The 17,837-nt window shown below is 47.4% G+C and overlaps 2 protein-coding genes across 5 annotated transcripts in view; one reads left to right on the plus strand and one right to left on the minus strand.

Moving 5' to 3' along the window:
• ZPR1 (ZPR1 zinc finger) lies at positions 1-13,690 on the plus strand. Of its 3 annotated transcripts, none has more exons than XM_078869976.1 (15): positions 1-244; positions 491-646; positions 1,651-1,812; positions 3,295-3,385; positions 4,043-4,113; positions 4,513-4,599; positions 5,011-5,133; positions 6,134-6,244; positions 6,345-6,411; positions 7,293-7,363; positions 8,415-8,504; positions 9,711-9,821; positions 10,743-10,832; positions 11,641-11,706; positions 12,066-13,690. In XM_078869976.1, exons 2-15 carry the CDS (start codon positions 515-517, stop codon positions 12,303-12,305), a joined length of 1,512 nt encoding a protein of 503 aa, XP_078726102.1. In that variant the 5' UTR covers positions 1-244; positions 491-514; the 3' UTR covers positions 12,306-13,690. The 3 variants fall into 3 exon arrangements, with proteins under 3 accessions (XP_078726102.1, XP_078726103.1, XP_078726101.1); XM_078869977.1 differs by having other exon boundaries at positions 512-646; XM_078869975.1 differs by having other exon boundaries at positions 2-244; positions 479-646.
• Positions 13,625-17,837, minus strand: part of LOC144942934 (phospholipase A1 member A-like) — a 19,030-nt gene continuing 14,817 nt past the window's right edge. For both annotated transcript variants that reach the window (XM_078869974.1, XM_078869973.1), the window contains 3 exons: positions 16,889-16,997; positions 15,884-16,063; positions 13,625-15,106 (listed from right to left, as the gene is read on the minus strand). In XM_078869974.1, the coding sequence (XP_078726100.1) occupies positions 15,022-15,106; positions 15,884-16,063; positions 16,889-16,997 (374 nt within the window). In that variant the 3' untranslated portion in view covers positions 13,625-15,021. The remainder of the gene's footprint in view (positions 15,107-15,883; positions 16,064-16,888; positions 16,998-17,837) is intronic.

Here is a 17,837-nt window from a genome sequence, read left to right on the forward strand (position 1 = left end):
AAAACGAAAAATATATAATATATAATAGGAGACGTTTCGGGCAATGAACTTTCTTCAGCGCCATTACATTTAACCATTTGATTAACTGACTCGTGCCGGTGACGTCACATCCGGTAAGTATATAAATAATTAAGCCCCGACTATATAAGAACACAACATTCACGCGGCTTTAGTGTCTTTAGCATTGCTCCTTTCTGACTCTTATTTTGCTACCTGGTTCTTTATTATCTTCAAAAACGGCCTAGTAAGTGCTACTTTGTTACTATTATATCATCCCTCACCCCCTCCCGCCCTGTCAATTAAACGGCGCTGTCTAATTGGCCGGGAGACGCGGCACTGTACAGGAACACGTGGAGTGGTGGAGCTGCTGATGCTACTGCGTGTTGACGATTCTGCTGAGTGTCCACTGCTGATTGACTGCTGCGTGTTGACTGACACTGCTCCTTGTCGACTGCTGCGTGTTGGTTTTGCTGTGAAGCCGCTGCCGCAGTTTGTCTGTTGTCGCGAGTAGGCGATGTCTACGAACCAAGACGCCGAGGCGCGCGGCTTGCGGTCCGGAGGCCCCGTCTTCTCGGACCTTGACGCCGGAGACCCCGACCAGGAAACCACGGAGATGGAGTCGCTGTGCATGCGGTGCTACGATAACGTGCGTGCTGGCTATGGGGACTGCGATATCGGCCAGGGAGGGAGTAGGGGGCAGCTGTGGAGACGGAGTTATGATTGGTAATGGTGTCATGATTGTCAGTGTTGGCATTGATGTCTGGTGGGACCGTCACAGCTAGGTTTACTGTATCAAGTGGAATGTTTTGCCTCACTTGATACAGTAAATGCAGCTGTGACAGTCCAACTTGATGACGGAGACTTGTGTTACCTCCGAAACGTCGTGATTTATTATTTTATTTTGTTTCTATTAATTTCATTTTTACCTACGTGACTTTACCGAAAAAACCTAAGAGTATGAATCCTTGCAGTCACGAAAGCTTCAAATCTAGAATTGATGTCTGGGTTAGAGTGGCAGAGTCATTGTTATTGTGGTTTGGGTACTCGATTTAGGGTTAGTCGTATCAGAACTAGTGGTATTGTCAAGAGATGGAGTCACGGCTAAGTGATGTAATCAATGGTGGTGGTAGTTCTCGTGTCAGTGTTAGGGATAGGGTTTCTAGCAGTCGCATCGTTCTAAATTGTATATTTTTACTGATACTGTCATGACGAGCAGTAGTGTTAGTACGCGTGTTGGGGCTAGCAGCAGTGTTTGTAGTAGCCGCAGTCTGCGATCACTGTTTCATTGCTTTTATGGCTTTATTTTGGTGATTTCGAAAAGTGTATTGGTGTAGCCATGTTTGTTTGTTGTAGTGCGGAGTAAGACTGATGGCCTTAGTCTAAGATGTCTTGTGGTTGTTGTTGTTGTTTGACTTGCATCCCACTGAGATTTTTGCACACAGCGTTGGTGTACGGTGTTTTTTCTGCAATATGTTGCTGTCTTTAATTGGATTTTCTGTTTGCACGCAGTCACATATTCACTTTAAGATGTTTTCTTGTTTTTGTTTTTTGTTTGTTGCGGTTGCACCCGATTCAAGAGCCGAATGGCTCACGGGGCTACAACCTAATAAATTAACTTGAACGTTGGGGTCGTCCTTTGCGCCTTTGCAGGGAGTGACACGGCTGCTCTTCACGCGAATCCCGTTCTTCAGGGAGGTGGTGCTGAGCTCGTTCTCGTGCGAACACTGCGGATTCGCCAACAGCGAGATCCTGTCGGCGGGACGCGTGCAGGAGAAGGGAGTACGCTACGAGCTCAGCGTGCGCAGCCCCAAGGTGATGAGCATCCTCGCCTCTTGAGACGGCGTGGGGAGGGGGGGCTGTGAAACTATTTTTTTTTTATTTTAACCCACTGAGCGAGCTAGCTATCACCAATGATAGCTCAACGAAGTGGCTTATCACGTGTGGAAATTTAAAGCAGTGTTTAATATCTAAATGTGGAGGGAAAAACCGGAGGGCCGGGAGAAAAATCCACTTGACCGCGGAGAAAGACATGTTAACTCCAAATATAAGGCAGGCATCGGGGACGGGATAGAACCCACGGCCTCATATATACCAGGCGAGGTAGTTAACATCTCGCCACCAGGGCACCCAAGTAGGGTTGGCTCTAGATTATCCGTAGAGCAAATTATCCGTGGGCGAATTCCCCCATGCTCACTGACTGACCAGCTCTGCTTCTCATTGACTCTGGGATGGTCGGCTCCCGGTCAGGATTAATTTGCGCTCACAACCTTCCGATTTGAGACTAGCACTCAAATCTCTTACTGTCCAGGGCTATCTGGTGAGCAGGGAGAAGTTAGTGCAGCAAAATACGTAGTTGTACTGTACGTCTATGCTCCCCTCTTTCAATCAAGATGGACGTTTCGTCAAGATGTGCATCTGAGTCATCCGTACAGAGTAGATAAAGATGCTATGGGCAGTTGGAACATTGACTTTAGACTGGCGTACGGCATGTTAACGATCAACCCCTGCCAGTAATCTCCATGACTCGTCACGATTCATGGTTGCGATTTTGATTGAAGAAGCCATCAATTTTGAATTGTCTCATTTTCACCGTCTTGCTCGTGTTCAAATTTGTTCCGTCACATGTTTATAAGTTGGTTAGCCCAAATGTAACATCCTGTCATTTTCATAAGCCGTTTTTTTAAATCGGTTCATGAACATGATACTGTGATGTATTTTTACTGATTGCGCCATTTGACTGCGCATTGATTATTCTCCTCTGGTGCCCCAATCGTCTAACTCCCACCCATCTGTGCCGTTGACTTCCCCTACCCCCTTTAAAGTCCAGGCTTAAAACCTTTTTGTTTTGCCTGTTAGGACGGCTGCATTTTCATCTTATATTTTGTATTGGTGGCCAAAACAATAACACGGTCACATTGAGCTCTTGGAGATTGTGACCGAGACGAAAGACTAATAAGAGAATTGGACATAGTCCAGTGATCACGTGACATGGGAGTCGTGCCTCCCTGCTGTTTGTGAGCAGCACAGATTTGCCTCTTGTTCAGTTAAATCTTTGTGTTTTCAGCCTGCACGTATTCTTTTGTTGTGATGGGTCTTATCATCATCTACAGAAATTGTTGGATTTCAACATAAATGACCACTTTTTGCGTAGCGTCTCGAGAGATGCTGTTTGCATTTTAAGCTCGACATAAATCCACGCTGTATTTTATTGCTTTCATAATGAGCTCTTGCCCGGTTGTAAATGAAAGCCAGTTTTAGGTGTGACCGAGCAACCTGACCCCTGACCCTCAATAGGACCTGGACCGCGAAGTGGTGAAGGCCGGCAGTGCAACCACGCTCATCCCCGAGCTCGACTTTGAGATCCCGGCCTTCACACAAAAAGGAGGTGAGTGCCCACACAGACTATCAAACTCATTCTACCAGTAAGGCCCACTGAGCTTCATAGCTATTTTTCAGAAGCAACCTGGCCACAATTAATTGCGCACCGAAGTGGTTTATCACGCGGAAATGTACAGCAGCCAAATACTCTAACCTCGTGTCGAGTCTAAATGTGGAGGGAAAAACCGGAGGACCTGGAGATCATGCTTGTTATAAGCTTTATAAATTGTTAAGAGAAATTTATGACAGGTCTTTACTGAGTGAACTGCAACAAAAATGTGAAATATGCATCTAGAGTTATGGGAAACTGATATTACAATAACCAACATTGTGAAAAGTGAGTCTTCAACATTTTACGTGGCCTCAGTGCACCTAGCCTGGCACAAGCATTGTGTTGACATCACCAACACTTGCTAGCGAACTGTCGCTATTTGAATATACCTGTGTGAGTGTTCTTTAGAACTGATCTTTGTGTTTAGTTTGTTGTCCCTCCCCTGCTCCTCTGATTAGCACGGTTGGACTATGTACGGTGCTGAATAAACTCTACATACATGTGTTTGTGTGCATGTATGTACTTGTGTGCGTGCGTGTTTTGCGTGTCACTGCATATGTTTGTATGTTAACGTGTTCTCATGTGCGTGTGTGTTTGTGTGTACACATGCAGCTCTCTCCACCATCGAGGGCCTCATCGATCGTGCTGTCGCCGGCCTGGAGCTGGACCAACCTGAACGCATGGTGAGCGCCGCACCTCCAAGCAGAATCAGAATATTTATACTGGAGGAATCCGATGAACTATAAAGCTCTTATTCAGATATATCCAATAGATTTTGTGTGGTTGACTACTTATGATGCGAGAGAAGTTCTACATACATACACCCGTGCCCACTGCTGCCTTCGATTCTCAATCGCGAGTGCTACCCTCCGAGGCCGTGTGGGTTTTGCTTCTCATATGTGTCCACATTAAAGGGGGTGGTGTATTCTCTGTGGCCGAGTGGCTCTGTGGGTAGAGTGCGTGACCTGCATTCACAAAGTTGTGGGTTTGTAATTCTGGTCAAGGTTCAACGGTGTAGAGTCGTTAAGTGATTTTTACCTGTTCCAGCTCGTTGGTTGAACCTTCTCGCTTCCCGCGTGCAGACGCAAGACCCGCAAGCGGCGGAGAAAATCGACGCGTTCGTCGCCAAGCTGAAGAAGCTCAAGGAGCTGCAGTCGCCGTTCACGCTGGTGGGCCTCCTCCGCCGCCGTGCATCGCCAGCGGCACCGTTCCCTCTCGTCCCTTCGGCGTTTTTCGTCGAACTTTGCAGGAGGATTTACCGTGAAAGTTCGCCAAATTGGGAAAATTTTACCTGGAAAATAACTTTTGGAGAAATATGGAAAAACTGCATGGCAACAATGCCCATGCTGCGAGACTAATGCCCATTTGCAGGCCGGTGCTGTTTAAATGTTGTACCACTGTAGATCCCCTTGACTAGATAGCTGCTGGGCTTTGGAATGGTTAAGATAAGATAATGATGCACGGCATGTTGGGTTTAAGAGGCATTTAATCTCTCCAAGTATGAACATCTTCATACGTTTGTCATGTTGTTTCGTTGCTTCATGATAATTATAACAACGATCCCTTGCCTTGCCCCTCAGGTAATCGATGACCCTTCGGGGAACAGCTTTGTGGAGAACCCGAGCGCGCCGCAGCGCGACGAGGGCCTGCACACCTCGCACTACGAGCGCAGCCGCGCGCAGGACGTCGCGCTCGGCCTGAAGGTCAGAGGCGCGCCGTCTCCTTCAGAAACTAAAAGTAGAACTTTTTATCGCAGCCAAGTGTACCCTTAAACGCGTGACGTTGATCCTAAATGTGGAGAGGGAAAAACCGGAGGACCCGGAGAAAAATTCACACGGCCACGGGGATGGAGGCATGCAAACTCCCAAGTATACAGGCGTCACGGTCGGGATTGAACCCAAGAAAATCCTACCACCAATTATTACCAACTTAGCCTACCAAATGCTAGCTGTACTCGTAACCAAAACCAAATCGCCAACCAAACTGCTCGCTCCAACCCTTGTTCAAAACTGACTAGCCATTTGAATGCTAGTCCCCTACCCTGACGCTATAGTCAAGAAGCCACTAACCTTTCCCCACCTCCGATTACCATGGTTGGATACGTAACATGCAGAAGCAGTTCAGCATACATGCAACCCTAGCGCCACCTCTGTTGCTTCTCCAAGGCTCTATTTCACTTTTTGTTCGCTTTTCATTTCATACGTCCATCACACGCAGTGAATTGTGGTCCAAACTACCCCGAGTGGATTGACATTGTGTTAATATTACATCTACATCACTACGGCAAGGGTTACAAGTGTGGACCTGTAACAAATGGGCAGTCGAATAAGTAGTGCCGGAGGGATGAGAGGCTGAGTGGAGCCACCCCCTAGAACATTATTCGCAACCTATTTTCATGCAATAATAATCATAATAATTAAACAAAATGTTGTATTCATTACCCGGTTATCACATTCGTCCAGAGAAATGTTTGGAATTTCCTGGGGGTGGGAGGGCGGAGGAAGGGAGGCCATCATCACCATGCGTTTATACAGTTTTTGATGATGATGATCAGGACTTGATTCTCACAAAACCAAGTGAAATTATGACTATAGTGAGAGGTACGAGGTGGCTCAGGTGCAAAAATATTTTCTGGGTCACTGGTCGCTGGTCCAGACAGAACTGGCTTAAAGTAAGCCATGATGATGATCATGTCTGGAACAGGCAGACGATGATGAAGGTGACGAAGATCAAAAGGTCGACGTGACTACCGCACAAGAGGTGATCACAAAGCCTGAAGAGGACAGAGGGGGTGATGAAGACCTCAGGAACGAGGTGAGTGGCCGCCCGGGACCGGTCAGCCAGGGCAGTGTTGTTAACAAAGGTCGCAAATTTACTGATGTGGCAAAACATCGCCATGTGCTTCTGTCCCCAGGTCCTCAAGTTTTCCACAAACTGCCCCGAGTGCAACGCGCCGGCATCGACCAACATGAAGCTCATCCGTATCCTCGGCTTAGTTTCTCGTTCAATATTTTATGGTCGCTAGAAGCATTAAGTGGCAAAACTAAATCTTCATATAACGTTTTTTTGTTATAGTCTTTGGGGACTGGCTGCAACTTTTAGTGTGTTCTCCAGATTGTAAGATGCTCTGGAAAGTATGACACGCCCATGGCTTTGGGGTCATATTTGAAAACAAGTGTCTTTTATAATATGAGAACCGTCTTCCAGAAGATGAATACGAATGCTCTGCTTTAAAATGTTTATATGTATGTTGGACTTATTTTGCACCGTACGTTTCCAACCGTGCTAAAATGGGGGGATATGTCTTGTGGAAGATTATTCTACATGGCTGGTGGAGTCTTCTTATCCTCCGGGTATTTTTGGATTGAAATGGAGAAAGGCCTTCCAAAAGGTGCTCCCAAGCAACTTTATTCAAACACATCTTCCGGGAGACGGGTGTATTCCAGTGGCCCACTGAGGCGAAGGAGGGCTATCCGTGAGCCACTGACTACCCGTCTGGGTTTCCCATCGCTGGCGTATTCTCTCTGGAATATAAGATGCACACCCAACTTTTACTTAAAAAAAAAATACAGCGGGAACAAAAGTGCATCTTGCAATCCGGAGAGTACGGTAACTCGCTACACTTGACAAGCCGGTGTCATCACGGGTGGCTGAAACCCAGATTGAAACCGAGGAAGTCAATTCTCTGACGTAGTATTTTCCCCCTGAGCCACCTCATTTTACCTCCCCTTTATCGTTTAATTCCCCTTGTGGATGCGTCGTTCATTGTTTTGTGACATCTGCCCTCCTGCCTCTTTGCCGATAATTATTGGTGAGATTGAAATGCGCCGTTACCGCTTGACCTTGACCTTCGACCTCCCAGAAATCCCTCACTTCAAGGAAGTCATCATTATGGCCACCAACTGCGATGTGTGCGGACACCGGACTAACGAGGTGGCTTTTACGTTGTTTTGTTTAAATTCATAATAAAATAAATTTAGCCTTGTTTTTCATTCGCAGTATGATACACCACACCTACTTTAATAGTGATTATTACACTCGTGATGCATGCATGGAATTGTTCTCAATAGCATTGATACACGAGCCCTTCAACTAGCCCAACTAGCCAACCTTCCTCTAGCACCGGGATCAGCAACCAAAATAACGAGAAGAGACATTTTTTTTCTAATTCTATAAAAAAACCCTCAATATTTGAAGAGCCCCAATCCGTGTGAATAACGTCACAAAGCAGTCCTTAAAGAGACGCACACGGTTCCGGAGCCGCGGGTTGCCAACCCCTGCTCTGGCAATAGACCATCACCTGTTGGCAACCCTCTCTTATGACACGTTCGTTTGCGCAACCGACCAACACAATCGTGAATGTGCGACTTGCCCTAACCCTGCCTGGCGCACGCCAGCGATTTCCTTCCCTTCGTCTGAACTCCGCGTCGCATCGACATCGCAAGAGCGACGGCCGTCGTTTGGTTGTGTCCGCCTCGATCTCGTTTCCGTCGTTTCCACGACCTGCCACCAATTGCCCCTCGTGCACCGCAGACGTTGCCGCCGCGGCGTAATGGTTCACACGCCGGACTCGCAGTTCGGAGGTCGGCCGGTTTGATGCGACCTCCCGGCTTGGCGGTTGGAACAATGGGAACGTTTCTAAATTGCCCCCACCCCTCTGATCACCTCTGCCCACCTGATAGTATACATGTTTACACCACGGTGTCGGTGTGGAAGAGTAGGCCAAATGCCATCTCGGGCGGGGGCTGTTCGAGTGCTTTCTCTGTTGGAGGCTCTCGAGTGTGCTTTTAAATCTATATTGAAAACTCATTTCTTTAGAACTGCTTCTTGTGTTTAGTTTGTTGTCCTTCCCCCGCAACTCGCCTCCGATTGGCACGGTTGGCTACGTACGGTGCGAAATAAATTCTACATGCATACATTGGGTAGGCAGTGGCGTTCACGAGCAATTGCAGTGCTGCAGCTTTACCGTTCACTCCCACCCTAGGTAAAGTCAGGAGGAGCCATCGAGCCACTGGGGACGAGAATCACGCTCAGGGTGACCGACCCCTCAGACATGACCCGCGATCTGCTCAAGGTAATGGCTCACGCAGCCCGGCGGCCATGCTGACTGGCTGTGCGTGCATTGTGGTTGTGTGTGTTTGTTCATTTTAGGAAGCCACAGGAGCTATGCACTTTTAAATCTGTATTTAAAAATAATTTCTTTAGAACTGCTTTTTTGTGCGAAAGAAGTTTCTACGTACGTACGTCTGCTCGGCCCAGCCATAAATAATTTATCTGGTGCCGGTGTGTAAACATCAGCACTGATGGTTAGTACACTGACCGCAACTACCCCACCCTGTGCGCCGTGCCGGCCTTAATAGGTGCTCGCGCACACAGCACTTTCCAAAGCGGTCTTTCGAAGGTGACAGTGTTGATGGGCGAGTTATGTATTCAGTCATAAAGATTTTTGGATTAGATCGCGTTATTTATACATGTGTCGCAACCCTCCACCACCCGACACGGCCAATCAGTAAAAAAGAAGTGTCACGTTGACAAAAGATAAATAGTTCACTACTTTAGCCCACCGGTGTGTTGAAGAGTGAATCCACAACATTTACAATTTGAGTACGACATTTCGCTGGAAATTACATCCAACATCTTCGGGCAATTTGCCAGAATAGTTCTGTATTCATGTGTGTGGTTGTGAGAGTTTGTAGTTGTGGTCGTGTGTTAACAGCACTTACCCCAACACTCTGTTCAGGCGACACGGCGGGGGATCTTTGTCTTTGGCCGTGTGTTTATTGCATTGCGCAACAAACCCGACTACCTGAGTTTATCCCAGTCACAGCTGACGTCGGTGGCGAACGATATCCGAACTGATCCCGAGCCTTCCCTCGCTGGTCAAGTGCAAGGTTGTGGCAATGTTGGCAGTTGTGTTATATATTCTTGGTTCTTTCGGTAAAGTCACGTAGAAGGGAAATAATAAAATAATACAAATATTAAACAATACAATTCTCACGACGTTTCGACTGCAACACAAACAATCATCATCAGGTGATGATTATTTTATTATTTCCCTTCTACGTGACTTTACCGAAAGAACCAAGAATATGAATCCCTGCAGTCACGAAAGCTTTAAATCAAAAGTTGTGTTATGTGTTCACGCATGTGTTGGGCCAGTGTTGGAGGTTGTGATTTGTATATGCGGTTGTGACACGTTGGCTTATACGATTGTCGCCGTGTGTGTGTGTGTGCGCGTGTGCGATTGTGCCAACGTGGACGTTCCGTGCGGTGCCCGCAGTCCGAAACCTGCGCGGTTCGAATCCCGGAGCTGGAGTTTGAGCTGGGCATGGGAGCTCTGGGCGGCAAGTTCACCACCCTCGAGGGGCTGCTCTCCGACATCAGGGACCTGGTGCCAGACCCACAACCTCGACCAGATCGTTGCACTCATCATCATTTTTAAAACAGCATCGGCACCAACTCTACCCGAATCACCAACAGCCATGCGTTTAATAGGCTTTTTTTTCCGATTCTCGGTATTGCTAAAGAAGAGAACTGAATAACAACTGTGGGTTAAAATGTGGGCACATTTTTCTTCTTAAATAATGGACGAATCGAGAGGCTACCCATTTCAGTGCAATCCCGGTGGCACAGCAGTTGAAACAACGGGCAGGTGTTTCGCACGCCGAACGCATCTGTCCAACCCAGAGGATAAGTGGACCTGTCCACCGCACCTCCGGTTGGCTTACGTACCTTGCGAAACGTAGGCTTTCGTGACCAATATCACCCATAACAGAGGTTTTTTTGGGGTTAGATTGTGTAAATAAATGTGTCGATAAAACCTGCCACCACCCAACAGCCAACTAGTAAGGGTTGTCACGTAAACACCGGTGTGCTGTACTTGTGACGAATGTTCTGTTTGAAAACCCTTACTAGTTGGCTGTCGGGTGGTGGCAGGTTTTGACGACACATTTATTTATACGCGATCTAACCCAAACAAAACCTCTTATGGAAGTTAAACATACACGTACATACACCAAGTCGATTGCTAGGTCACGTTTGGTTGGGTAAAATGCTTGGGACTCCCCATCCCCCCACCTCTCTTCCAAGATGTTTGACCAGTGTGGAAGATGAGATGAAATGTCCTCTTAGAGTGGCTTTCTCGAGCGCGTGGAGGCCCTGCTTGCTAGCAGTGGACGCCCCTCTACAATCGCTTGCGGGCGTGTCTGCGTCGAGCCTGCCAAAGTTTGACATGTCTGTCTGTAAGCCTGAGAAAATGCGTGATCAACAACAGGACGATGAGAGCTCTCGTGTGCGGTATTTCGTTTCGCAGATCGTTGCCAAAAACCCGTTCTTATCTGGCGACAGCTCCACTCCGGACAGAAATAAGAAGATACAGGAGTTTGGACGGAAGTTGGAGGAGGTGAGCATCATTGGGGGGGGGGGGGGGGGGTGGAAATGCATAGGAGGTATTTTTGAACCGGTGAGAGATACGGGGACCTTGTTGTTGCTGTTACAACTGATGTGCCGAAAGAAAAATATTTAATTCGGTGAATATCGGAGACGGAGAGAGAGCGAGATGAAAGCGTGATCAACAACAGGACGATGAGAAACTTGAAAACTTGAGGTACACGTTCGTGGTCACATGTTACAGACGTCATGATGTCGCGACGTCATGTGACCCGCCAGCACGCCGATATTATCGTGCGACGATAAAATCGGTGATTAATTTGAAAGGGGGTCCACGCGAGTCGTCTCTTGGATTTAAGGCTCTTGATTGTTTGTTGCCCGCACCTCACCACCCCCCCTTTGTATCCTCTCTCCCCTTGTTCCTTTTCGAACCTTTCACCAAGGTTCTCTCTCTGCCCCCCCCCCCCATTCTCTGCTTCTCCACCAATCACCGCTTTTCCTTAACCGTCCCGTTTTCCCACATTTTTCTCCCAATTAAACCTCTCAACCAATCCCACGTCGCGCTTCCCATCAACTGTGCCCCCCCCCCCCTCTCAATCGTTTATGAATTACCCTTACATATTTATAGACACCATGTGCATGTTTTGATTTTGTAAGGCATTGCAAGTGAAGAATGATGACCATATTTGGTTAGTGCTTCTGCAACACTGCCAAATGCAGTTGTTGATTTTAATTTGATTAGTTTGCAGTCTTCTTACTGTTTCACGATGATCACACATGGCCGTGCGTACGTTAATGGCGGTCCCTGGGAACTTGTTTAGATCCAGGCAGGGAGGATGGTGGTGCACGTGGTTCTCGATGACTCCGCTGGGAACAGCTACCTCCAGGTGAGTGTCCGTGTCCACCCCTGATGTAGCGACTCTCACCCGACCTTCATGTATGCTTGTATGTTGAACTTATTTCACACCGTACAAAGCCAACCGTGCTAATCGGAGGTGTCACCTTCCTGATACTTCTCACCCCTCCCTGACCCTCGCCCCTCACCCGACATCTAACACTGGATTTGACCGTTACCGGTCATTACTTTTATCTAACCACTCCTCTCTCGCCTAACACTCTCTAGCTTCGTACATCGATTATTGAAGTGTGCAGTTATGACGAGGATAACAACGACGACGGTGACAAACCATCTACGACATTGGAAACGTATCCGTCCGCAACATGACCGTTTTCTTGCCAACCTCAGAACGTCTACGCGCCCGAACCGGACCCGGAGATGACCGTGGAACGATACGAGCGGAGCTACGACCAAAACGACGACCTGGGCATCAACGACATGCGCGTTGAGAACTACGGTGAGGAGGAGGAGGAGGGCGGTGACGGTGGCACGGAGGGGAGCGGCAGTGGCACGACCAACAGAGCCGAGCGGAGCGACTCGGAGCGCAAGGCTGTGCCCGGAGACCCCACACTCGCCACTCTGTCTTAACACGCGTCCACTGCTCTCCTGTTGTTGCCTTCCCAATGACACCTTTACTGCTACAAGCACATCCGTGGCAACGTGGGCGCCATCACGACGCAGATGGCTTTCCGCTGGCTATATCCTGTGCCAAGCCAGAACCAACCCGTGATATGCTGGCCTAGCAAAGCATCTCAATCTGGTTTGGGGCCCGGGCAGGCCTAATAATGCATCCATTGCGTGTGGCGTCAGTATACAACTCAAATACAGCGTCGCCGTGTCATCCGCGTGAGTCTCGACTCGTTCATTGTGTGTGGCGTTTGCGACACGGGTTGGCTTCCGCAGTGGAATAACAAACTGCTGTGATGTAAATAGTAATTTAAGTAACGCAAATTCGTGCTGAAAGCGCTGTGGTCATTTAAGTTTGTTTTTAGGTCACGCTCATAAGCGGTCGAATGGTAAATGTTTGTGCTGCAGAGCGTTCCACACGACAGGGCCCGCGTTGCGTTTGTGTTCGGGCCCGCGTCACAACAAGATGAACCACCACGAGCAGCAGATCTCGCTCGTTGGCGTTGGTCGTTGGCGGGCGTTTATTGGCCCCGACAAACCGAGGCGGCATGCCCTGGGGCCGCCTCCAGGCTTGGCTTGGCTCGCCATGGCCCAGGTGCGACTCTGTTGTGCAGTGGAAAACAGAGACCCGCGCATGGGGTGGCTGCTGCACGGCAACCTCGGGAACTACCGGCTGGAGATGAATCTTGAGAACCGCGTGATGGAATTTGATCAGTCCCGTGATGTCTGCAAGGATGGAGGAGACTGGGTGTTGGGGAGTTTATTGGGAAATTCAACTGCACTGACATAGGGTAATCTCGCAACGTGCTGAAGCAGTAATAAATTGGCACGTTTGTTACATAACACATTTATTAATTGGCTGTGTCTGGGTGCAGGAGGCTTTACAAACATACATTTCATTTACTCAAACCTAACCCAAAAGAAACCAATTATGAATCGGTATTGGTCGTCAAAGCCTACCTATAAAATAGGGAGAGGATTAGCGTCTATCTCGCGCTGGCCTTATTGGTAGCGTTGTATTAAGAAATTTGCGAGAGGATTATTTTGATGGACAGGTTTATGAATCCGAAAGCGGCCCTGGTGGAAGAGTTGAGAGGGGGGAGTGATTTAATGAGTATCTGGATGGATGAGTGGTTGCGTGAGTGGGTGGATATGAACCAATTGCTTACACTCAACTTGCTGCTAGCTCTAATGTAATTGTATAAAACTCGCCAAAACTTTCCTGCACATGCACATCTATATGAATATCGTACTTTAGGAAATGTGCTTCTCATGACTCCTGTAGTTCAACTATTTATTAGTTAAAATCGCCATGCAAGAACAATACAATTACGCTCGGATATACAAAAAAAACAATCGACATGAATGCAAATTGCCTTAAAAATGTTTGAATTGTCCAAAAGCTCTTGAATAAATATCCTGCGCCACGGCAAATGGTTGTTTGTGGTACATTTGTTTCCTGCCGACAACGGAGAGTTCTGTCCAAGCCGTGGCCTCGACTGGGGAGTTCGCGGTGGCAGAAGTGGCAGCGAGACGCGTCAATGACTCTGCGGCCCTTCAGTGTGCATCGCCACGCAACTCAACTCGCTCGTTCTCAAGCGAAGGGCTCTCAGTAGCTGCACCCGAGGCTGCTTTGCGACGCGAGGCTGGTCCCCTGGGATTGTTAAGTGCTTCATGATGCCTTTGGCCTGCAAGGTGCTGTATAAGTGCAATGTTATTGTCAGCAAAGCCATCACCGAGGAGCTGGTTGTGGTTTTCAAAAGTTTTTTTTTTCCCCTCATTACCAAGAGCCCGTGCCAAACGGGCTACAGCTGTGCATTTAAAACATGTTTTTGGCAAGCATCTTCAACTCCACCCTTTACAAAGCTCGGGCCGCCACAACTTAATTCATTGTAAGTAGCGGTCCACCTTCATATGCGCGTGAGAGCAGAGCATGGCTGTCAACCCATACGGTTTGCCCATATTTTTGTACAGGAAAATTGAGTAAAAAGTATCTTGTGTTTCTCCCTTGTGATGGGACTTTGTAGGATGAACGTTGAGATTTATCAGGACACGGGGGTGACCAATAAGGTCTGAATTGGTCTGTAATAAGGTAGGACACTGATAAGGGGTTGACAGTTACGGCAGAGTTTTACAGACGTGAGAGTGCAAATAGTCAAAAGCATAACTCGGACGTGGAGATCCTATGATCCATGGGCCAGACACGTCTGTCACTACAAGACCCTCTTGCAGTGGTCGAAATGACTTGAGTTCTGTAATAATTTGTGGCCCACGCCGAAGGGCGTTGAAAATCTATCCAGCCCCTGGCATCAATCATTGTGTGAGCATGCCCAGCAATGTCTGGTTGTACTCATTAGCCAGAACACACGGTCCTGAGCTGCCCGGTTCCGATTGGCGTGAGGGTCCGGGACCTCTCCTTTTGGCCCAAACAGTCTGTCAGTTGGCATCTGTGTTGAGGTGGCACCAACTGATGTATAACTACCGAGGTCGTGTGTTAGTGCGTCGACCTTTGCAAAATTATTCTACGCAGTTTTGATAAACCTAGGGGGCTGACTGAGAATGGTGTCTGGGTTTGGCCTACTGTGGACAAGGTGGGAGACCGTTGAACGGCACAACCCCACTCGGTTGGCCTGGCACCATGGCCGAGCCAGAGGACGGGGAAGGCCTGTGTCGGCTGCTATCTCTGCAGGTTGCAGGGTTCCAGTGGTGCCAAGGCAGGCGCTCCATCCTGGACGCTCACGTTGTAGGTGCAGTAGCTCTCCCTGCACGCGAGCCCAGACACGCAAACGGATTCGAGCAGCCGGTGGCCAGCGACAAGTTTGATTCACATCAAACGTGTGGACATTGTACAGCCCCCACTGACTGATGAGGATATCCTCCCCCGCCATGCGGGTCATTTGGGTTATTTAACCATAATTCTAGATTTGAAGCTTTCGTGACTGCAAGGATTCATATTCTTAGGTTTTTTCGGTAAAGTCACGTAAGTAAAAAAATTAAAATTAACAAAAGTTAAATAAAAAATAAAATAAAAATCACAATTTTATTTTTATTTAATTTTTATTTTACGTTTATTAATTTAAAATTTTTACCTACATGACTTTACCGAAAAAACCTAAGAATATGAATTATTTAACCATATTTCACCGTGCATGTTTGCGGAGGCAGGGCTGCATATATGTGGGAGCATAGAGCCCAGCACAATACTACATTTGGTGCACTGCCCTTGTAGTTGAGGATTTTTTTTCGTACAGTATTTTTCCATTCACATCATCATGAGTCATGATCATACTTTACGTGTATGATAATGAACTCCATTCGAAAATTGTGAGGAATTTGAATTTAAAAGTACAAGCGTATCTTTCCCGGCTTATGTAATTCAATCACAATATTTTGAAGGATGTTTATTGTTAATGTTTTGGATTTTACCAAATTGTGTAAATGTGCAATGTGGGTGTGCTTATGATTCTCTCCTGGGTGGACCATGTAAATGTGCACGTGGCCACTAAGACCTAATTGGGTGCACCGTGTGAATGGACTACCCGTTGCGGATGGGCCAGGGCGACAGGACGAGGCGGGCGATGTGGAGACGATAGGAGATGAACAGGCGGCGAAACGAAGGCCCTCGGAAACGAAAGCTCACGGCGACAAGGGGCCCCGGAAGGCCCTCCACAAACAGCAGACGCATCGCCGAGCGACCTTCCATGAAGTTTCTGGAGGTCCTGTACGCTCCGGCCACAGTGGAAGAAGATCGCAAATGCTCACGACTTATTCTCTGCCCAGTTCTATCGTTTGGGGTTGGTGGAGGCATCGGTGTGTACGGGAGTTTGTCAATCCGAAGCTGGCTGAGGGATCTTGGTGGTTTATTTCACTTTACTTCGCGCTGGTCAGTGTGGTTAGGTGAAGGCGGGGAGCATAGATATCGTGGCACAGCATAGAAGCAGAGTAACAACATAGTCTACTTGCACTACCCTCTGCTGTCCTGCAACATCCTCCAACATTCTGACCACACGTGGTTGTCAGCCATCAAAGCGCTAGAACAGGGTTCGAAAATCCCGCTTCGCTTCCAAGGTGTGATGGGGCGCATTTTAAGATATCAACATTGATTTAAAAAACGAACTTTCAGAATGTCTCTCCAAACAAAAAAGAAAATATGTTTTGTCCAACAGGATAAATAAACCCTTCCGTACTTTTGTCATCCAACAGCATCGCGCGCTTTCAGATGTGCTTCCGAGGCCGTCTGGAACGCTCTTCCTTCCGATACTAGGAAGCTACTGGAGCTATGCACCTCGGATTAGCACGGTTGGCTACGTACGGTGCGAAAGAAGTTCGATATATATACAGGCTACCAGAGACCCGTAAAATATGTACACACACCCAGCACACCACATCGAGTATACATCCCGTTATTTCCCGTGCCTGCGGCTACAATTGACGTGCGCCCTCCTGTCAACAAGCGCTTGAGCAGAAAAATGCCCCCGAATGGTAACAAAGACGGCGGGGATTGAAGGGGAAATGCCGTCCGTGCCGCGTGTGGCGAGTCTCACGGCACGACGGCCACCTCCTCCGTCACCGAGCGGTTGGCGTGGAGACGCACGAACAGCGACCCCCGCACCACGGGGTCACGAGACTCCACCTGGGCCAGGTAATAGGTGACTGCAAAACACAAAAGAGAAAGAACCCCCCCCATTGTAGTAGTTTAAAATGTGTGGGTGTTTTTTTTTTTTTAAGACTTGGTTACGTATTGTGAGGATATTTTTTTACAGCATTTGCTGCTACTGGACATCTGTGATTAAGAGCTTTATCGCTCATCGGATTCCTCCAGTATAAATACAGATTCTGATTTTAATTCTGTTATTGGTGTTGCTGTTGCTATTGTGGTCATGTCTGTTGTGAATGTTTATCAAACGTTTATAAGTGTTTTTGTGATTTTTTTTTTATTTGCTTACCTATTAAAGTGAGGCCATTTCATGTGTTTTGTTAAATGAAACCATTAGTAGATTTGAAATTTGTGCTAATATTGTCGCACAAAGCTTGCAGGAATGTGCCGTTTTACAGATGAGTCGCCTGCTTGCCTTCAGAGGCTATTCTCCCTGTTCCTCAGGTCGTGATATTTTTAATCACTTTATTTTATTTTTTCTATCTCCGTGACTTTACCGAAAGAACCATAGTATATGAATAGTCTGCGGTAGTTTCACAGGAGAGGGTGCTGTTACCAAATGGTTTTACCTTACGTAATTTGCTCTTAATAATATTTTTTATAATGACATCGGTACCCATAACTTACTTTTTTTATATTCTTGGTTCTTTCGGTAAAGTCACGTAGAAGGGAAATAATAAAATAATAACATATAAAACAATAAAAATTCTCACGACGTTTCGACTGCAAAACAAGCAATCGTCATCAGGTGTGAAATCAACAGCAAAATTTACTTTTTTCTACCAATATCCTCACGAGATCTGTAAGATCCACTACGACACAGACGGCACGTGGCA

The sequence above is a fragment of the Lampetra fluviatilis genome, chromosome 29, assembly GCF_964198595.1.
Source record: "Lampetra fluviatilis chromosome 29, kcLamFluv1.1, whole genome shotgun sequence".
Lineage (NCBI taxonomy): Eukaryota > Metazoa > Chordata > Hyperoartia > Petromyzontiformes > Petromyzontidae > Lampetra > Lampetra fluviatilis.

What these genes read in the sequence shown, in the direction of transcription:
- ZPR1 (XM_078869976.1), top strand. Translation starts at nt 515, where the DNA reads ATGTCTACGAACCAAGACGCCGAGGCGCGCGGCTTGCGGTCCGGAGGC. An exon ending in ATGAAGACCTCAGGAACGAG is followed by an intron (nt 6,245 to 6,344) that starts GTGAGTGGCCGC and finishes TTCTGTCCCCAG; the next exon opens with GTCCTCAAGTTTTCCACAAA. An exon ending in CTGGGAACAGCTACCTCCAG is followed by an intron (nt 11,707 to 12,065) that starts GTGAGTGTCCGT and finishes TGCCAACCTCAG; the next exon opens with AACGTCTACGCGCCCGAACC.